General features: G+C 51.0%; 1 protein-coding gene across 3 annotated transcripts; it reads right to left on the bottom strand.

Moving 5' to 3' along the window:
• Positions 1–454: 454 nt before the first annotated feature.
• On the bottom strand, positions 455–19,432 carry Gtse1 (G2 and S-phase expressed 1). Of its 3 annotated transcripts, XM_042264523.2 has the most exons (12): positions 19,223–19,432; positions 18,955–19,027; positions 16,822–16,879; positions 16,108–16,729; positions 14,394–14,549; positions 12,727–12,853; positions 11,147–11,524; positions 5,994–6,066; positions 3,083–3,319; positions 1,905–2,163; positions 1,320–1,535; positions 455–878 (listed from the first exon to the last, which is right to left on the bottom strand). In XM_042264523.2, the coding sequence occupies exons 2-12, from the start codon at positions 18,977–18,979 to the stop codon at positions 795–797; spliced, it is 2,235 nt and encodes a 744-aa protein (XP_042120457.2). In that variant the 5' UTR covers positions 18,980–19,027; positions 19,223–19,432; the 3' UTR covers positions 455–794. The 3 variants fall into 3 exon arrangements, with proteins under 3 accessions (XP_042120457.2, XP_076412622.1, XP_042120458.2); XM_076556507.1 differs by lacking the exon at positions 18,955–19,027 and having other exon boundaries at positions 19,223–19,331; XM_042264524.2 differs by lacking the exon at positions 19,223–19,432 and having other exon boundaries at positions 18,955–19,216.
• Between the last annotated feature and the right edge of the window lie 681 nt (positions 19,433–20,113).

The raw sequence follows: 20,113 nt of genomic DNA, 5'->3' as shown, positions 1-20,113 counted from the left end.
GGCTTCCAGGCAGCTAGTCTTTGGCAAGTGAGGCTGGAAGCCAGGGACTGGCTCTCCAATGACCTTCTTCTTCCCAGTGTCCCGCATCGTCTGGTTGGTGTGTCCTCAGAGGTACCCCAGGGAAGGGAGCTGCAGCTCAGCCCCTGACTATCATGGAGCAGACCCTCCTTCACAGCCCAACTCCCTTTATTCTCTGCACGCTAGCTATCTAGTGCATCCTGAGAAAGGTGTGGTCCTTAGACCACTGCATCAGAATTAGCCAACTGTATTAACAATGCAGGTTATGAGGCCAGCCCAGATGACAGGCTGGTGTACCTGGGGTGGGCCACAGACTGATATTTATACCAATTTTATTACCCTACATGTTATACACTCAAGGCTGGATAATGAGAGTCTCCCATAGTGTCTGGAGAGATAAAAACAACTCTCCATGTCCAAATAACAAGTCTGAAAATCAAGCATACTTTAATACATTTTACTTTATAACTTAAATCTAGAATATTTAACCTTTCAAACAAATTTAAGTGTACAGACAGTCATTTTCTATTTTATATACAAAAGAATCAAAACAAAGCTTTTAGAGCTATGTTCAAGTCCAGAGAAAAGGCAAGGAGCAGAGTGCCACAGAGGTGGATTGCTTAGGTCCACAGTGGGGACCTCACCTGCTCCAGACACCAGCAGTATAATAGGCTCCCCCCAAATCAAATACAATTCCTTCCCAAATGTGCTTCTCGGAGTCTAAAGCCACAGCAGAAGTAAACAGACTACAGGGCAGAGGGTTGTGCTCTCTCTGCTCAGAACTTGAGAAGGGGTGAGTCCACATTTTCTTTGTCAGCCTCAGGGCTCAGCTGGATCAGCGGGGAGCCCAGGTCGATCAGCTGGAAGAGAACGGAGATGTCAAGGTGAACACAGTTGTCCGGGCAGCCATCGCACAGACCCGAGCAGCTGCAGTGGCTGAGCCAATCAATCCCACTGGAGCCCAGGGACAGAAAAACAACCCAGCACTGCACAGAGGCCAACGAGACTCAAGCACCCCGTCAAAGACTCTTAGAAGAACCCTCAAACCCAAGCCCCGTGTGACTCCCTGACAGAGCGGGCAGGGACGTGTGGTGTCGGGGACAGGGACATGACTGCTGCCCTGAGGGCTGCTCCGGGCCCAGCAAGCTGCCTGATGGCAATGGGTGACTGTAGAGAAGCCAAGCCTGCCCAACATGAGTGTGAGACACAAAGCCTGTGAGCCCCAAGGGCACTGTGCAGGGTCCAGGGCTGACGACAGCACCCTGGGCTGAAATCGGCGTGAATCCCCTGCCGCTTCTCACCTGCCCGAGCTCAGCCTTTGGAGGTTTCCCCACACCATTTCTATCCATGTCTGGAGTGTTCGTTACAAGGTCGATCAGGGGCCAGCTGCTGGGTCCCAAAGCCATGTTCGACTCAGGGGTGTTGCTGAAGTCAATGAGAGGGCGATCCGCCAGGTCTCTGCCCCCCGCTTCAGGAGTGATGGTGAGCTGGTCCAGCTTGATGTCCAGGAGAAGACCCTAGGCAGGGCACGGAGAGAGGGAAAGTCCAGTACCACGCTGGTGCCCAGCAACCACCCTGGGAAGCCAGGCTTTGCTTGTGACCTGGGACTCACAGCCTGGAGCCCAAGGAAGGCTGGAGTGGGCCCTGAGTGGGAGTAAGTTCCCTCTGGGCACTGCACCCCTACCCACAGCTAGGAGGGAGCTTCAGCCTGCTCCCATTGCTGCCCTCTGACCCCCAACCAACTCCTTTGTCAAACATTTCTTTAGTCCCTAGTCCTGAGCCCCCCTGTGAGTCTCCTGGAACCAAAGGCCCAGGGTGAAGGAGGAAGGAAACCATGACTTTCCATGCACCTCAGACGGCATGTAACTACAACCACCTCCATGTACCTCACTGGGGCTCGTGTCTTCATGAGGCTCTGCTTCACCCTGAGCTGCCCCTGTGCTGGAGCCTTGGGGAGGAGGAAAGTCACTCTTCTGTGGAGAAAAGTCAAGTGCGTGAGGCACGGAGGAGGACGGAGGGGAAGAGCTCTCATCTGAGGACAGGCCTTGGCCCTGCCCACCACTGGCACTGCTGCTGCTCTTCTCCTGGGTCAGCTTCTCCTGGGTCGGCTCCTCCTGGGTCGGCTTCTCCTGGGTCGGCTCCGCTCTGGCGGGGGAGGGGGAGAGACTTGTAAGATCTTTCTAAAACACCTTTCACCAGCTATGACGTGACAGCAGTCTCTGAAGCAGCACCTGACCCTGGGGCCGGTGGCCTAACTCTGAGGACAATTTAACGGCCAGACCCTGGTCTCTGTGCGAGAGGACCAAAGATTTCCAAGGCTCCTTGCACTTCTCCAGTTCTAGCCGTCTAGCTCACCTTGTGTCCACGTCAGCCCCTTCCTTTAGAGCTACTAAATTACATAGGCAGGGCTCTAACTCTGCCCACCACAGGCTGTGGCTAGCCCTCCAGGCCCAGGTGAGCCAAGTGCCTGCCTGCCCGAGTGCCCAGGCCCACGGCTCCCTCAGGAGGCCTGGTCCTGCACGCTGACCAGGTTGGGGCCCCAGTCTCGCACGCCTTCCACACTACAGCATGCCTCTCACTAACGGGTACATCTGGTACGCCACCATGCTCCCCTCTAGGCCAGACCTCTCGGCACCTAGCATGCCCCTAAGCATCTGAATGAACCGAGGACACGGAACAGCAGCGATATCCACAAACCAGAACACAACACCTTCTCTGTCATAGTTCATGGGCTTCACAACAACCTGAGGAGAGCTCTTTCTGGATTATACTTAAAACACACACACACACACACACACACACACACACACACCACATACAAGGCACCACACACACACACACACACACACACACACACACACACACCACATACAAGGCACAACACACACACACACACATACACACACCACATACAAGGCATAACACACACATACACACATACATGCCTAATTTCGTGCTGAGCCTCGTTTCATAATTCTTCTATCTGCTGCCTGCACCTTCCCAGCACAGGGGACCTTGAGGTCTGGGGAACTAGAGGCAAAAGCTCACGAACCCATCTTTTTACCTGACTGCAGATCTTCTCCTGGGCTCAGAAGAAAGGCGCTGGGCAGGCACACACAGTGGGGATGCCAGAGCCCTGGGCAGGGACTGAGGTGCCATTAATGGAAGGCCAGAGAGGCGCCGACTGGCAGGTGTGGGCAATGCTGACATCCGCCTTGCGCTCACAGGGGTCCTCATACTGCTGGGCAGCCCTTGTGAAGTGGGGCCTGTCGAGCGTCTCACAGGAGTGCTGCTGAGGACCCTGGAGAAGACATGGAAATCTTGAACACCAGACACTGAGGCTGAATGGGCAGCCAGGGAGCCGGAGTGGGTGCTTCTTGAGAAGGGACTCCAGCATGGGCAGGACTCAAGGCACTAGCAGCCCCCGTGAGACCTTGGACGAGTGCCAGGTTCCTCGGCAAGCCATGCCTCAGGAAACCAGAACATCCTTGACCATGGCTGCATTCATGGTGCCATCCACGGAAGAGTCAGAAGGGTCTTAAACAGATACTTGTGCCAGCAGATTTTCTCTGAAAGACATCTGTCCTCCATCAAAGTCTGGCTAAGAGGTGACCTGATGGTGGTTTCCCCCACTTGGTCAGTCATACCTAGGCTTAACATCCTAGAGTCAAAGGTAAAAACCAAGTCAGGGAACTGGGTGATTCCCGGCAGGCAGTTCCCATGCCTTAACCACCAACTATCCAAATGTTACTTTGTTGTTGTTCTTCTCCTCCCCACCCCCCACCCCCAGGAGACAGGGTTTCTCTGTGTAGCTTTCCAGCCTTTCCTGAAACTCGCTCTGTACACCAGGCTGGCCTTGAACTCACAAAGATCCGTCTGCCTCTGCCTCCCCGAGTGCTGGGATTAAAAGCACCACCAACACCTGGCTGTTGTTGTTCTTAAACCAGAGACTGTCATGTCAATTGTTACCAGCTAAATGTTTGCATCCCCCAAATTCATGTTGAAAGTCCAGCCCCCAAGATGATGGCATAGGAGACAGGTCCCCTGGGAGGTGATTGGTCAGAAGGCGAGCCCCGATCAATAGGATTAGTGCCATCACAAAGAAGGCCCGGACGCCATGTTTGTCCTTCCATGTGAAGACATGATGAGGCAAGCGATGGACCCATAGACACTCCATCTGTAGATGCCCTGATCTGGAGGACCAGGCTTCAGAACTGTCACACACCTCTGTTTAGATCCCCAGATGCCCAGCATGGTGGCACAAGCCAATAACAACATCGGGGAAGGAGGCAGGAAGATTGAGTGTAAGGTTAACCCAGCAGACACAGGAAGACACCCCGCCCCCCAACTCATAACTAAACAAAAACCAGGTGTTGGTACGCTTGTTACAAGAGCCCCAGAGTTTAAGACGTTCTGCTAAAGCAGCTCTAGGACATACTACTAACATAGAGCCCTGGCAGGCCTAGGGAGTCACCCACCAACTCTACCATCCATCAAAGACAACGTCTGTGTTCTTCAAAGAGTCTGGAAAGAGACTTCCAATGGCATGATCTGAAAGAAGGGCTCCCTACACAGAGCACATCCAGGCATGAGGGGTGCTCTCAGATCAAGCTCCCACCAAGGGCCAAGCCTACTCATCTTGCTATTGTAGACACGCTGGCTCTGCCACAAACTCCAGAGAAGACCAAAGTGCCCACAGTTTTTCTCTTTTTCTAGGTAGCTGAGCCATGGAGGCAGGAGAAGTGGGAAGCAGCTACCCAGCACCAGAGTTGGTTTTTTTAACACTGCATGGGGGGAAGGCACCTGGGCATGGCTACAGCAACCCCCAGCCCCTCAAGTGTACTTCCATGATCACCCTGAGGATGTGAAAGCTTAAAGCTGCCCAAGACTGGCTGATGCCGTCAGCTGGACCATGTCATAACCAGTGGTTATGGGTGGTAAAGGATGTAACAAAAGGGGCAGTAGGGGTCAGGGCTGCCATTTTAGGAGCTCCTGTAGGTCCCCAGGAACCTGCATGTGAGTGGACAACTTCTCAGTGTTCCTTGTAACTGCCCTATTGGGCCAGAGAGCACTCAAGGGACAGATGAGTGTGGTGATATTTTATTTGTGCTGAAACGGGGCGATATTTTATTTGTATGTTAATAAATAAAGTTTGCCTGGAGATCAAAAGAAATAGCAAGCCATTAACACAAAAGCCAGGCAGTGATAGCACACGCCCTTAATCCGATCACTTTTCAGGCAGGGTCTCAGTGTGTTCAAGGCCTTACTAGGGAACAGAGCCAAGCATGGTGACACATGCCTTTAATCCCAGTACCAACCATAGAGACCTGGAGGTCTATATAGACAGGCAGTGACAAGGAAGTGAGGTAGCTAGGCTAAGAGCCAATGAGAGGGCAGAACAGCAAGGCAATAAAGGTGCGGGTAGACAGGAAGTAGCTCACTTTTGGGAGCTGCAGAGCTGGAGAGGTAAGGTTGGTTAGTGGCTCTCACTATTTCCCTGATCTCTAAGGCTTTCACCCCTATATTTGGTTCCATGTTTTTTATTTAATTAGAAATTCGTCTAGAGATGAGGAAACATACTCAGGGTATTTATAGACTCATACTGGGTCACAGACCAGGACTGAAACCCAAGTCTGAGCAACTGCACCATCCCATGGTCCCTAACTGCACAAACCAGTGACTTGGGGACTCTGGAAATACGTGGACGCTGGACTCTACCTCTTTGTCCCCACACCATCCCTGACCCACTCAGTGAGAAGCCTTGGGGGGTCTGGGCACAGCACCTAAAGCAGCTGAAGGGGTTTCTGTGATTCGGCCTGGTCTGCACCCAGCTGGGATTTTCGGCATCATGCACACAGTGAGTGTGACAGAAAGCCTTCACCTCGGAAGCTGGACCCGAAGCCCAGGCGGCAGGAGCCTGCAGACACATCAGTGGTTCTCAAAGGTAAGAAAGGAGGCAAACTGCTGTCAGTTACCTGCTAGCTGGTGTCCAGGACTGCAGCTGATGTGTCCGCGAGAACTTCGGGGTCACACCATCAGTTGTGTCGCCTAAGAACAAGAGAGAAGGCTGGTCAGAAGAGAGCCATGTGGAAAAGCTGGCATGTGCCCTTACCACCCGGGCACTCTCCTTTAGATGTCCCCACTTTCCCAACTGTCCATGTAAAGTACAGACAGAAGGTCAGATAAGACACACAAGGAAATCCTCTTAAGAACCCAATTGAGGCATGGGCTGGGTCTGATGCTGAGAACCCTCTGGACCATTACCAGTCCCTTTCCCCAGCTGGCCTGGGTCTGAGTTTGTGGCAGGCTCATCCCCAGTCTCCTGTGCCTGTCAGGCTGCTCCCTGAACTCCCAGGCACAAGGATGTCGTGTGCATGGAGTCCTAGAGCTGTCGCATCCCTAGCTCAGAGACACATCACATACACCTTCTACAAGTGACCAGTGTCTCCAAGTGGATGCCTCAGCTGGTATGTGACAGGCATCAGTCAGAATTCAGTGTGGGCTCATCAGTCCCTAAGCAAAATCCAGCATAACCCAGATGGCCTGTCACACCACGGTCCCTCTACCATAAGATTCCAGATGAAATACAAACTTGCCTCTCGTGATCCTGAGAGTCAATCTGGGACCCCAAAGTCTCAGGAGCAGAACCTCCGTGTGTTACCTGGTTGTCTTAGAAGCTATGGACAAAGAGGCCATCACCAGAATCCTTGGCCCTAGCCACCAAAGGGGCCCATCTTAGCAGGCCATGCAAGGCCAGGTAAGGCTCCAGGCCACCGCCACTGCCCACAGTACTGTCGCCTCTGCACCCCAGCAGCTCTGCTTGAGTTCCTGCCTCCATTGCCTTTGATGACCTGTTATATGGAATTGAGAGTGAAACAACACCCCTCCCCCCAACTTGCTTTTGGTCACAGTGTTTCACAGCTACAGTAACCCTAAGGCTCCAGACCACTACCACGGACAGTACTATGTCCTCCTCTGCACCCTAGAAGCACCCTTCTGTCACCAACCACGCTAAGCCTCTCGCCTCACTCCTCCTAACAGCTGCACACAGAGGGTCACAGGTGTCCCCATGTCCTCTATTTAGCCTTTGATATGGGAAAGAAATAAATCTTTCTTCTTTAAATAAAAGCAGTGCTTGGGCTTGCAGTAGGATCTGTTCCAGCTGCATTCTTACAACTCTGTCTTCCCTCTCCTCTAGGAACTCAAGGCCTTTCTGCCATGGGACCTTGACAACATCATTTCCTCTGCCTGGAACGTTCTCTTTGGGTTATCTAGTGGATGCTCCTTATTGGGCGTCTGATCTCAGCTCAGCATTGCTGTTTGGAGCAATTATTCTGCCAAAAGGACCACCCCATCCGTGATTGCTCATCTTTGTTGTCAACTTGACACATGCGGGAGAGGGAGCCTCAGTTGAGGAACAGCTTCCATCAGACTGCTCTATGGGGCATTTTCTCCATTGCTAATCGATGTAGTAAAGGGCCCAGCAGCGTAAGCGGTACCATCCTTGGGCAGATAGGCCTGGAAGCAGCACTCCACTGTGGTCTTTGCCCGAGTTCCTGATCTGACTTTCCTCAGTGATGGGCTGGGATGTGGGAGTGTCAGCCAAATGACCTCCTCAAGGTGCCTCGGTCCTGGTGGTTATCACAGCAACAGAAAGCAAACTAGAAGTGTCTCCAATGTTCTTCTTCTGCTGTGAAGCTCCTTGACCAAGGAGACTTAGAGAAAAGCACTTCCTGGGGACTTACTGTTTCAAAGAGTCCATGCCATCATGGCGGGAAGCATTGCAGCAGGAAGTCAAGCATGGCGCTAGAGCAGCAGCTGAGAGATTATACCTGAACCATGAGCAGGAGGCAGAGAGAGAGCTAACTGGGAATGGCATGGGCTTCTGAAACCTCAAAGCTCACCCTCCAGTGACACACCTCTTCTAACAAGGCCACACTCCCTAATCCTTCCCAAACAGTTCCACCAACTGGGAACCAAGTATTCAAATACATGCGCCTATGGCGGCCGTCCTCATTCAACAACCACACCTAAGCACCCATTAAATCTGTCTCCAACCTTTTTTGTTCCACTGCACTGAAGATCTGAAAGGACACTTCCTTGATAGGAGCCAAGTCTTCTATTAAATGTAAACGTGAGCTGGAGAGATAGCTCAGCAGTTAAAAGCACTAGCTGCTCTTCCAGAAGACCCAGGTTTGATTCCCAGCACCCACATGGCAGCTCGCAGTTGTCCACAATTCTAGTTCCTAGGGATCTAATACTTCTCTTCTGGCCTCTACACAAGTCATGCAACACACAGATGTGCACATTTACACTCAGGCAAAACAATCCCACACATAAAGATACTCAGCAGAACGCCACAATATGGGGTTTTGTTTTGTTTGGAGACAGGGTCTCACTCTGTAGCCCATGCTAGCCTAAAACTTGTGATCTCCTGTCTCAGCCTCCCTCATATTCAGACTCCCACTATGTCTTGACTTTTTTCACTTTTCCCTTCCCTGTTTCTTCTCCTTCCTCCTCTTCTTCCTTCTGTTGTGTTTTTTGTTTTTGTTTTGTTTTTGAGGGAGGGATTGCAGCTCTAGTTATCCTGGAGCTCCCTATGTAGACCAGGCTGGCCCTGAACTCAGAGATCCACCTTCCTCTGCCTCCCCTATTTCTGCTGAACTTTCAATTAGTAATAGTAAATGATGAATGGGGGGCCGAGACCAGCCAACTAGGAGCCAACAGAGCGGCTGCCCCCATGTGCAAGCGCCCTATCTGATAACAGGTTCTGGTGCAGCGACTGCCTGACCTCCACAGAACAAGCAAGGAGAAAGATTCCCATTCTGACCACTTGTCAAGCCTTACTGCTCTTTGCTCAGGGCTTCCTTTGCTCTCTGGAGACTGAAAGGCTCCACCACCTCACCAGGGACAATCCTTCCCAATGCTTTTCTTCTGTTGCTGATTCTCTCTTTCTATTTTTATATTTATTCATTTATTTATTTTGGAGACTTCCTGTGTAGGCCTGGCTCAATCAGAATTTGCTTTGTAGACAAGGCTGGCTTTGAACTCAGATATGCTTGCCCCTGAGTGTTGTGAACCAACTCCTGTAAGTTGTACTCTGAACTCCAGGTGTGTCATGGTGCAGGCACACACCCACAGGTAATAAAAATTTTTCAAAATTCTTTTGATGAAGAGATTTCTGTTTATATTTGTGTGTGGAGGTAGGGATTGAATCCAGGGACTAAAATATTAGGAAAGGACTCTGCCACTGAACTACAGCCCAAGATTTAAGAGGTGCTTTAAATGGGAAAAGACAATCAGAACATTTTAGGTTTTTTGTTTTGGTTTTTCAAGACAGGGTTTCTCTGTGCAGTCCTGGCTGTCCTGGAACTCACTCTATAGACCAGGCTGACCTTGAACTCACAGAGATTTGCCTGCTTCTGCCTCTAGAGTGCAGGAATTAAAGGTGTGAGCCACCATCACCTGGCCATTTTGTTTAACATCGTCTCACTGTGTGGTCATGGGAGGCCCAGAACTCATTATGTAGCACAAGCTGGTGTTGATAAAACAGGGCAGGACAGTCTCAGTGGCTGGAGCAGACAATGGCTGGAGTCGGGAGGACTAAGGTACGAGAACGTGAGAGTCAGAGAACTGGAGAAAAGTCACACGAAGACAAAGAACTCTGGAAACTCTGTGGAATCTCCTGAATAGGCAGCTACACAGCAGCAGCTCACCGTGCAGGGTGACAGGCCTGAGGTCAAGAGGAGCAACTGTTGTGGAATATTAGTTGAAGGTGTGTTTCATTTGTTTATGCTGCGGAACACTTGTTTAATGATGCAAGATGTGTTGCATTCCTTTATGTTGCATTTGTTTAACTCTGTGAAGCTGTGTTACTATGTGTGTTTAAAACATCTGGTGGTCTAATAAAGAGCTGAACAGCCAACAGCTAGGCAGGAGAGGACGAGGCAGGGCTGTCAGGCAGAGAGCATAAATAGAAGAAGAATGTGGGAGGAGGAGTGAGAATAAGAACAGAGGAGGATGCCAGGGGCCAGCTACTCAGCCATACACAAAGTAAGAAGGAAAGAAAAAGATATACAGAAATAGAGAAGGTAAAAGCCCTGAAGCAAAAGGTAGATGGGATTTTTTTTTTTTTTTGTAAGATAGGATAATTTAAGAAAAGCTGGCTAGAAATAAGCCAAGCTAAGGCCAGGCATTCAGAAGAAAGAATAAGACTGTGTGTGTGTGTGTGTGTGTGTGTGTGTGTCTGTCTGTCTGTCTGTCTGTCTGTCTGTCTTTATTGGGGAGATGGCTGTCTGTCTGTCTGTCTTTATTGGGGAGATGGGTGGCAGGTCCCCAAAGAACAAAGAGTTTAAAAAAAATAAACAACCACAAGAAACGAGTGGGGAACAAGGGCTGGGAAGGAGCCCATTCCACCCAGTTTGAGTGGATGAAACAAAATAACAGGATGCTTAGAAGAGAGCTATCTGGGCAAAACCCCACACCAGTGACGGGGCTAGACCATTCCAGACAACACCCTTCTAGACCATCTGTGAGAGGTTAAAAAGGCCAGCATGGAGCAGGCTGATCTGCACATTCACTGGTTGCCAAGCTCAGCCTCTTTAGGAAAACACAATCCAGATGATTAAAAACAAAGACCCACAGAAGCAGAACCACCAATACCATCCCAACAGACCCACAAAGCTCTAACCACCCAGGCGACAAATTAAAAGCCACAGCTCCAGACGTAATGACCACACTGAAGACAACAGGGAGCAAGAAGCAGCCCAGGAGCTATGTCGACCCTCAAGAGGATGGACACACCAAGTGCGCATCTGTGGCTCACCACAAGGAGAATGGACACACCAAGTGGGCATCTGTGGCTCACCACAAGGAGAATGGACACACCAAGTGGGCAGCTGTGGCTCACCACAAGGAGGATGGACACACCAAGTGGGCAGCTGTGGCTCACCACAAGAAGAATGGACACACCAAGTGGGCAGCTGTGGCTCACCACAAGGAGGATGGACACACCAAGTGGGCAGCACAATACGCCTTGGACAGAATGTCAGTGCTCAGTGAAAACAGCACTAGCTACAATGGTAACCTCCTCAAATCTTAAAAACCACCAAACGTATCTAGTACTTACCAACAGAAAACTGGGGGACTTTAAATGGGTTTGTAGGGGTACACACAGCCTCTGGCTTGCGGTTCAGATCGGAGTCCTGCCGTTGTACACTGCCAGTTTTATTCAAATGAGACGATGTCAGGGTGTCAGGATCCAGATTCGGTCCTCTTTGTTCCGGAGTCTGGGGTTGTTGGCTGACAGGAGTCAGGATGGAGGCCTTGGGCTGCTCTGCCATTGTCTGGGCAGCATTAGCCCTTCTGGCTTGTCTGCAAGATGCCCTGGCAGGGGCTGTTGGCAAAGCCTGGTGCAGAGAGGCGGGGCCTATTTTGCCCAATTTGCTGGGTTTTGACAGAGGCCGAGAGCTGCTGGTGGGAATATTTGAAAGATCGCTGGACTTTGCTGCAAAAGGAGATAATCAAGACTTGTCACTCAAGCCACACTGTTTCCAGACACTTTAACACACCAACACGCCAACACACACACAAGGTTTGACACCTCGAGACTGGCTACCTAACATCAGACTACCTAACTGACAACATGTGGATGCCCAAAGTGATCATCAAATCAGGACCAGCAGGACACCTAACCCGAGCTGAGTGCTGTCCAGTGCTCAGTAGTTACTAAAATGTGTGTCCAGTCACAAGGTTAAGCTCTCCTTCCTTCACTTCCTTGCTGAGTATACAAAGTGGACAGTCTAGTCACATGTCCTGCCCCACCCTCACGGTAGACAGGAACTCAAGGACAGAAAACTTGGGACTGGGTTTGGAAACAGAGCAGGGTGTGTGGATAGCAAGGATGACATCTGCTCCCCTAGGAATGGATTCACTGTGTGAGTTAACACAGTGAAGGCTCAAAGTGAAACTTTAGGGAATAATGCTGTAGCCATGTGTACACTGTGTGTTAGCCCCACCAGGGCCCTTCCCACAATCTCGAGAATCTGACCCTATGACTCTACCATATACAACACATGGGGTCGAAGTCCTGAATCAGTGGAGGAAGACCCACCTCACAACACCTGGGCAGCAGCAGGTGCATGCATTCCTCATCATGGACTCATGGGCCACAGAAGGGCCCAGGAACGCTCCCAGACTCATAGGAACTTTGCAAGGTCAACAATATCACTTGACTTAAAGGTAAGGACGCAGACTTCTCTTAACCACTGAGTAGCAGTCAGGACTCTAGATCAGGCTGATTCTAGAGCTCAGACTTCTCACATCTACTCTCACATCTCACCGTGCTGGTTACAATGGACATGGCCAGAATGCAAGGCAAACTCCAGAAACAGATGCATTCCCTGGCCTCTATACCATTTCACCACTAGATGGCAGCCTTGTCTAGGCAGGTGAACCCAAGGACACATGCCCCAGATGACCCAGGCTGGGCTGATCTGTCTTAGTACCTGTGGTCCAATGATGTGGATTCATGAGTTTGTGTGCCTCCAATCGAAACCATTACCTCCTTACTGCAGGAAGTATTCAGGGGCAGAGGGACAATGAGTCTCTTCCTGCCTAGCCCTCAGCCCTGAGTTGTAATTCCACAGCATTCTGGGAGGCCAAAACATATGGTGCTCCAGGGTTCACCTGACTAGCTGATCTGCTCACCTTTGCCTGCTGCTGGAGACACACAGGCACCAGACATGAGGCTCGAGGCGGACCCTGAGGCGGAGGATTTCCTTGTGAGACTGCCAGTACAGCCTGGTGGTTTTAACAGGGTCTTCTTCAGCCCCAACTGAGAAAAAGGTTGAAAAAAAGAAAATCAGCAAGGATTTTGTTACCTACATACACACAGTTAGCTCTGCAAAGGTAGGATTTAAAAATAATCTTTAGTGAGACCAGAAAGATGGCTCAGCAGGTAAGAGCCCTTGTTGCTGTTGCAGAGAACCCGGGTTCCATTCTCAGCACCCTCGTGGTGGCTCACAACCACCTATCACTCCAGTTTCAGGAGATCTGACCCTCTCTTCTGACCTCTTTGGGTACTGGGAACATACATGGTACATAAACATACACTCAGGTAAAACACTCATGCACATAAAATAAAATTTAAAAATCTTTAAAAACTCTATAATCTTCAGTAATAATTACTTTACAGAAAAGAGTTAAGCAGCACAGTTATCCCTCAGTCTCCGAGAACACTGCTTTGAGGACCCTGTGGATACTAACCTACAGGGGTCCTCCAAATGTAAGAGTGTGATAGTTGCCTGGAACCTACACAGATCCACCCAGACTTTAAGTTACCTCAGGATGACTCTAATTTTGATGTAAGGCTGTGGATGCCATCACACTCACTTAGGAAACACTGACAAGGAAAAGCAGTATGTGTTCAGCACAGAGGAACTTCTCTTTTGAATAGTTTCAATTTGACTGAATGAATCCGCAGATGGGGAGCCCATGGACCCGGAAGGGCGACTGTGTCTAGAATGTAATGTCCAAACCTCTGCTAGAGGAGAGGTAGGAGAGCGAGCAGCAATCAAGATTGTGGGGCTCAACCTAGTCACCTGCTGTAGGCGTAGCTTTGGGCAACTTTAATAAATGACTTCTAATAGGTAACTCAGAGTACCAAAAAGGTGATCACCTCTATGTGAGCTCAGACTATAAAACCCAGCACCTCAAGTCTCCCATAGAGGCTATGAGGGATCAGTGGAAACCAGTTGCTGGGAACCAAGTGTAGACTCTTAACCCCCACAGCCCAAGTGGCAAGGCCAGTTCAGCGCACACTGCCTGTTCAGGCCTCTCTTTTTGCAACCCAGCCACCTCTTGTGGATTGTTTCCAACTTTCCTTAACTGGTGTGTGTGTGTGTGCGCGCACGTGCACATGAAGACTGGAGGACAACTCCACTTTTATTTAGTTTGGATGAGGGTCTCGCTGAGTAGCCCTAGTTGACCTAGAATCCATTATGCAGATCAGCTGCAGAGAACCACTTGCTTCTGCCTCCAAGTGCTAGGATTAAAGGCATGCACCACTGCCAGGCCCAGACACCTTTTTCTTTTAAAGACAGGGTCTCTCGCGGGCCTGGCACTCACCACGTAGGCTAGGCTGGCTGACCAGCAAGCCCAAGGGATCCAACTGTCTCTGTCTCCCCAGTGCTGAGATTACAAGTGCACACCGCCACACGAGGACTTTTATAGCGAGTCCTAGGATCTCACTTATGTTCACGCAAGCACTCATCAAATAAACTATCACCCCACCAACGTAATCTAATCAAAATATACAAAACTGGCACCTTGTTCCCATGCAGGGCAAGTGGCAGCCCTGCACCCCAGCCACTCACCTTGCTAGGAACAGGGAGGGACCGCTTGCCTGGGCGGCTCCCTCTACTGACAGCATCTGGAGCAGTGCTGGGTTTGTCCAGGGGCACATCACTCTGTGATCCCTTTTCATTCAGCAGTTTCATCTTCTGAAGACCAGCTGGCACCTCCTTTCTGAGCTGAAAATGTTAATTTGAAAGGTGAGGACTACATGGTCTGATAAAGCCCAGAGCTGGCACCATTTCTCCCAAACCCTGCCACTGCCAACTGAGGGAAACAGCACAGAATGACAGACTTGGCTTGCCCACTAAAGCCATGTCAGACGGGGGCGGGCGGCTTGCAGGAACATCTCTAAGGCTTCTCCTCTGTCAGGCCCTCAGTTCAGTGAGGGAGCCCAGTAGGGTGGCATACGCCTTTAATCCTAGCACTTGAGGCTGAGGCAGGTAGTTCTCGTTGAGTTCTACAAGGCCAGCCTGGTCTACATAGTGAATTCCACAACAGCCAGAGCTACATAGTGAGACCCTATCTTGAAAACAGACAAAGAGCAGCCCCAGTGAGGAAGCTGCCTCAGCCACACGTGTTCTACACGCTATGTGGAAAGGTTTCTTCATTGTGTGGTCACCCTCTGCCACAGTAACAGCTCGGCCGCAGCGAGGCTTTCTGGCTGAGTGCTGAAAGCCACATTCTCTGGCCTGCAAGTCAAAGGCCAAATCCCTGACACATTCGGGGACAAGGACATCAGGGACCTGCTCCACGTGCACATAAGCAGCCAGGGTGTCCTGAAGGCACAAGCAGTAGCTTCAGTGTGACAGTGTGACAGTGATGCTTTCCTTTTAGCACTCATGAGACATAAAACCCACGGCCTCAAGACATACTCAGTGATACTGCAACTTTTACTAAAAAACTATCCTATTATTTGGGTGTGCCCCCATTTTATTTATCTGTTCATCAGTTCATAGACATCCAGGTTGGCATCACGAATGCTGCTGCGAATACGTTAGCTGATGAACCCTGCCTGGTACCCTGCATGGGCTGTGACCACACCCCCTGCCCTACCACCACGCATGAATCCCACTCGAGTCCTGCTCCACGTCCACATGTGCTGCTAGCAGATCCCCCCCAGAGCATCCTGGCCTCTGGGGGAAGCAGATGTGGTCAGGAGAGGGCCTACAGATGGGGGGGGGTAAGGAGAAGTGCGGGGCTTCAACCTCCGACCACCTCACAGAGCCGTTCCTCCAACTGCAACCCTCTTTACGATGGGGCTGGTGCAGGACATCGTGACAGGCGCCACCCTAGCACACCTTTAGCCCGTGTCTCTTCTCAGGCGCCCCCTCTCCCGAGCAAGAGCGGGCAAACCTGGAGGCAGCTGGCTCTGCAATCTGCCTTTCTGCCTACCCCAGCCCAGCCTCCAGGACCCTGAGTTTTCCACGGCTGCTCAACAGTGAACTGGTCACCTGCCACTTCCCTGACAGCCCACTCATGCAACGCCTGGAAAGAAATCAAGTCACAGCCGCAGAGAACAACCAGAGCCCAACTTGGGGGATGGTGTTCATCAGAGGGGCCCACACTGGGCAGCTCCCCATCACTATCCCCGTCATTGTCCAGATCCTGGCACTACTCCTGGGCGTTCCAATCCTTAGAGCAGCAAGCCCTCCCGTGAGGCTTCCATGGCAGGGCGTGGACTGAGGAGAGGCAGGGAGCCGTGTACCCCAGACTGTTTCTATGCACTCTGTCTACCTTCTCCATGGCCAGGTGAGGATGTCTTCCTCTCACAGGCAAAGCTCGGGGTGGTTGTAGCTTGCTGGAGATCCTCCTCTGAGGCCCAGGCTGATTTGGAGGTTGGGAGGTCCTTGACTCCCCTGGCTGAGAGGAGCAGGACAGACCCTGGTTGCTCTGGGTCTGAGCAGGGCCAGCTGGGACAGGGGAGCTGAGCAGGGTTGGAGAAGCCAGAAGCTGGGGCTCCCCCAAGAGAGGCTGCACCCCTGAAGATGGCAGGCAGAATGTCTCTCTTTTCAGTGACATGGGGCTTTTTTCCTTCTTCTGCTCTTTTTCAAAGAGGCTGATTTTTAACTGTGAGTTCTGCACAAATCCTTCCACGGTCTGGTTCACAGGCTGTTTGGGCTTGGCAGCCTGGGTCACCTCTCTTCGGCTGTGGCTTTCAATCTGTAAGGCCAGTAAGTGGGCTTCTTTGTACACCTCTACAAACTTCTCCCCAGTGAGCGGGCTCCAGGTACAAGGGCTGCCGGGGGCGGCGGCAAGAGTCTGCTCGGGAACGTGGCCGCTGAAGTCCAAGCTGGCAGCAATGCATCTTTCTTTATGTCCAACCGGCCCAAAAAAGACTTCATCGTCTTCATTTGCACTGTGTTTAAAGAAAAGGATTATCAGTGGGGAGTTACACCGGCATCCAGATGAAGGGCTTTAATGGGGAGGGAAGAAAACGCTTTTGTTTACCTTGAAGAAGACAAGGAAAGATCGAAGTCAAATTTTTCATCTTCCAAAAGAAGAATGTCTAGGGGGTGGAGGGAAAAGTCCACTGTTATTTTAGGGCTAGGATAGAACAGGGAAAAACGTTACCAGTGTCTCTATTGGTTTCACAGCTGCTATAAGGTTTCGCTCTCAGAAAAGTTATCAATTGTTGCTTTAACGGAATCGCGTTTCGTGGGGAACTCAAGTCCATCTTATTTTCCGTTTTCACTCTCAAGTTCCAGAAGCCATTCTGAGTGTGCTGATCCAACCCCGAAACACAGAACCTCGCTTTTGTGACAATCTACACACATCCAGAGATCGTCCCAAGGGTTTCCGAGAGAGCTAAGCCCCCTTCGGGTACAGGAGGTTTTCTAAAGACCACCTACTTCAGCTCCCCTGGAGCTGTCGATTACGAGACACCTATGCAGCATCAGCGGTGAGTTCAAGGGTGAGACAAACTCACACCAGAGACTCAGTAAGCACCTGTGGACCACCGCTGCTCCTCGGATGCCTTCCCGGGCCACTCTGTCCTCCACCCAGTCCATATTCCTAGCATGGCCTTGGTGGGCCCAGATGTTGATTTGATCAGCTCCCTCTAACAGACCAGCGGCTTCCCAATTGCATTACAGGGAGCCTATGTGTGGAACTGTCACTCAAAACAGACACCTATGGCTGAGGGAGGTCACAGGCTCCAGTCGGGACTCACGGCTGTCGTTTTGCTAAACAGGCATGGCTGGCAAGTTGTCTTCTAAACATTTATGTGTACGCCCCTAGATGACTGCGCTGCCAGCCTTGGTCAGGGACGTGTCTTGTAGTGGGCAGCAGTGACTGTACGAAGCAGCCTCATTAGGGGTCAAAGTGAAGAAGACGCATAACCTGATAGGGCATGGCGGCTCAGTGCTCCGCCCTAAAAGGAGGAAAACAGTTGTAAACCCTACATCAGCCCTGCAAGACTCAGGAAGTAACGTTACTGTCCACCAAGTCTGACGACTTGAGTTCAAAGCCCTGGGACCCACAAGACAAACGGAGAGTTCTTTCCTGCAAGCTGCTTTCTGAACCTCCACAGGGGCATGTGCATCACAGCATCTGCGTCCAAAAATTAATGAATGTACAGAATTTTTTCATTTCTCTTTTTTCTTTGTTTTGTGTTTTTTTTTTGTTGTTGGTTTGGGTTTTTTTTTTTTGAGACAGAGGTTTTGTTTCTTCTTTTTCTTCCTTTCTTTCTTTTTTTTTTTTTTTTTTTTTTTTTGGTTTTTCGAGACCCAGTTTCTCTGTTGTAGCTCTGGCTGTTCTGGAACTTGCTCTCTGTAGACCAAGCTGTCCTCAGACTCAAAGATCCACCTAAGGCATGCACCACCACCGCCCAGCAAGAATTTCTTTTCAAAGAAAGAGTCTGCTAGCAACTCATGAAGCAAAAGCAGGTGGATCTCTGTGCTTTCAAAGACAGCCAGGTCTACAAAGTGAGTTCCAGGCTACAAAGTAAGATCCTGTCTCAAAAAAAGAAAATAAAGGAAGGTGGAGGAAGAAGAGAAAAGAATGCAAAAGGCAGCCTGGCGGCGGTGGCCCACACCTTTAATCCCAGCACTCGGGAGGCAGAGGCAGGCGGATCTCTCTGAGTTCGAGGCCAGCCTGGTCTACTGAGCAAGATCCAGGACAGGCACCAAAAACTACACAGAGAAACCCTGTCTTGAAAAACCAAAAGAAAAAAAAGAATGCAAAAGGCAAAGGAAGGGGTGGAGTGTGGTGGTACTCTGTCCTCTGTGCCTGAGGAAGCTGTTACCAATTTGATATCACAGCAACTGTGATGACCCACAGGAGACACTCACAAGACTGAGCCCAGTAATGCCCTTCTGGAAGTAGGGGGAGGGCCCACGGACTCAGGAGGCACAGGAGGTCCCTCTGAAAATATGTCAGTGGTTTACAATTGCTGGGGGCGGGGGACCTTTTCTTTGGCGGTGAAGCTGTTAAGTTGCTAATGTAACTCCGGTTAAATCCAAATCCATTAGCTTACCCAGCCAGACTTGTTCATTTCTTATGTCTGTTGTAGTCATCGATTCTATTCCAACAGTCACCCTACACGCCTGAACTCCACAGTCGCAACGAACAGAAAGGACCTACCTTCCTGCTTACTACCAGCATCCATCTTCACTTCTCTCGCCTGGCTGGCCAAAGGCACCTTCCACAAAGTTCGCTGCGGGAAGCAAGGGGACCAGAGGGTGAGGTTGCTCCCAGCTTGTTCCCTGTCTCCCAGAGACAGTGCGCCCCGAGACGGAGTAACGGATTCCGGACTCTGAGCTGCAGAGCAGGCCCGACACCCCGTCCTTCTCGAACTCTGCGGCGCGAGGCCGGGCACCCCACTCTCTTCCACCCGGCGCCCACTTCTTACCCCTAGATTTTCACTTGGAGGGTCAAATATCCCAGCTGATACTCGGATACGGGTTTAAATGCGGCGCCGGCCTTCGCTGGCCGCCGATTGGCCCGTTTGAACAGGGAGACGCTCTCGGTGCACCTTGGGAATTGTAGTCAGAATGCTGACGTGAGAGACCAATGCGCACTCTCGGGGACTCCACGCCACCGATTGGCTCCGTTAGGCGCCGGATACTCCCACCGGAAGTCCCCGGAAGTCTCTACATGCGCACTGCGAGTGTATTTGCGTTCAGGCTGTGGCTGTTCTAGGCAACCGGGCTGAGGAGGTGAGGGTGGGATATGGAGGATGGTCAGGCAGCTAGGAAGGAGTTCGTCCTGACCGCTGCTTTCTTCGGTGATTGTCTTGGCATCCGGATTTCTCTTGCGTCCGGGGACTCTCTCCGCAGCCTGAGGCCACGCTCCTGTACTCTGATGTGCTGGCCCTCTCTGCTCCCCCCACCCCCACGCCCGTCCCCCAGATCCTCTGATCTTTAGCTCCGTGTTTCATTCAACTGGAGAAGAGTGAGGATGACGGAGCCAGCCAGCTTCAAGGACTGTCGCTCAAGGAAGTCTAGGGGTGGCCTGGATAGAGGGAACCGCAAGACCAAGTTTGGTTGTGTTCTCTGCATTTTTTTTTTTTTTTTTTGCACACCAGTAGGCAGGCTGGCTTTGTTGAGCCCAAGCTTTCCCACCTGCCAGGGATGGTGACCAGTTCCGTGTGACCTGCACCATATCTGGAATTGTAAGAGCCAGGCTCTCGTGACTCATACCCAAGAGGATGGGCAGAACCATAGTGGCAGATGATCTACATACGGTCCAAGCCCGGAGAGTTCTTGGCCCCATTCCTTCCCCATTCCTTCTGTGCCCTCTA

The sequence above is a fragment of the Peromyscus maniculatus genome, chromosome 20, assembly GCF_049852395.1.
Source record: "Peromyscus maniculatus bairdii isolate BWxNUB_F1_BW_parent chromosome 20, HU_Pman_BW_mat_3.1, whole genome shotgun sequence".
Lineage (NCBI taxonomy): Eukaryota > Metazoa > Chordata > Mammalia > Rodentia > Cricetidae > Peromyscus > Peromyscus maniculatus.
Note: the sequence above shows the minus strand (reverse complement) of the source record. Positions and strands in the feature narration are given on the sequence as shown.

Bases quoted from the DNA above. Each gene is read 5' to 3' on its own strand.
- Gtse1 (XM_042264523.2), bottom strand. From the start codon at position 18,979: ATGGATGCTGGTAGTAAGCAGGAAG. The intron at 2,164-3,082 runs GTAAAAAGATGG...CTCCCCCGCCAG, and splicing joins AGGAGAAGATCTGCAGTCAG to AGCGGAGCCGACCCAGGAGA. The intron at 1,536-1,904 runs GTACATGGAGGT...TGCCCTGCCTAG, and splicing joins AAGACACGAGCCCCAGTGAG to GGTCTTCTCCTGGACATCAA.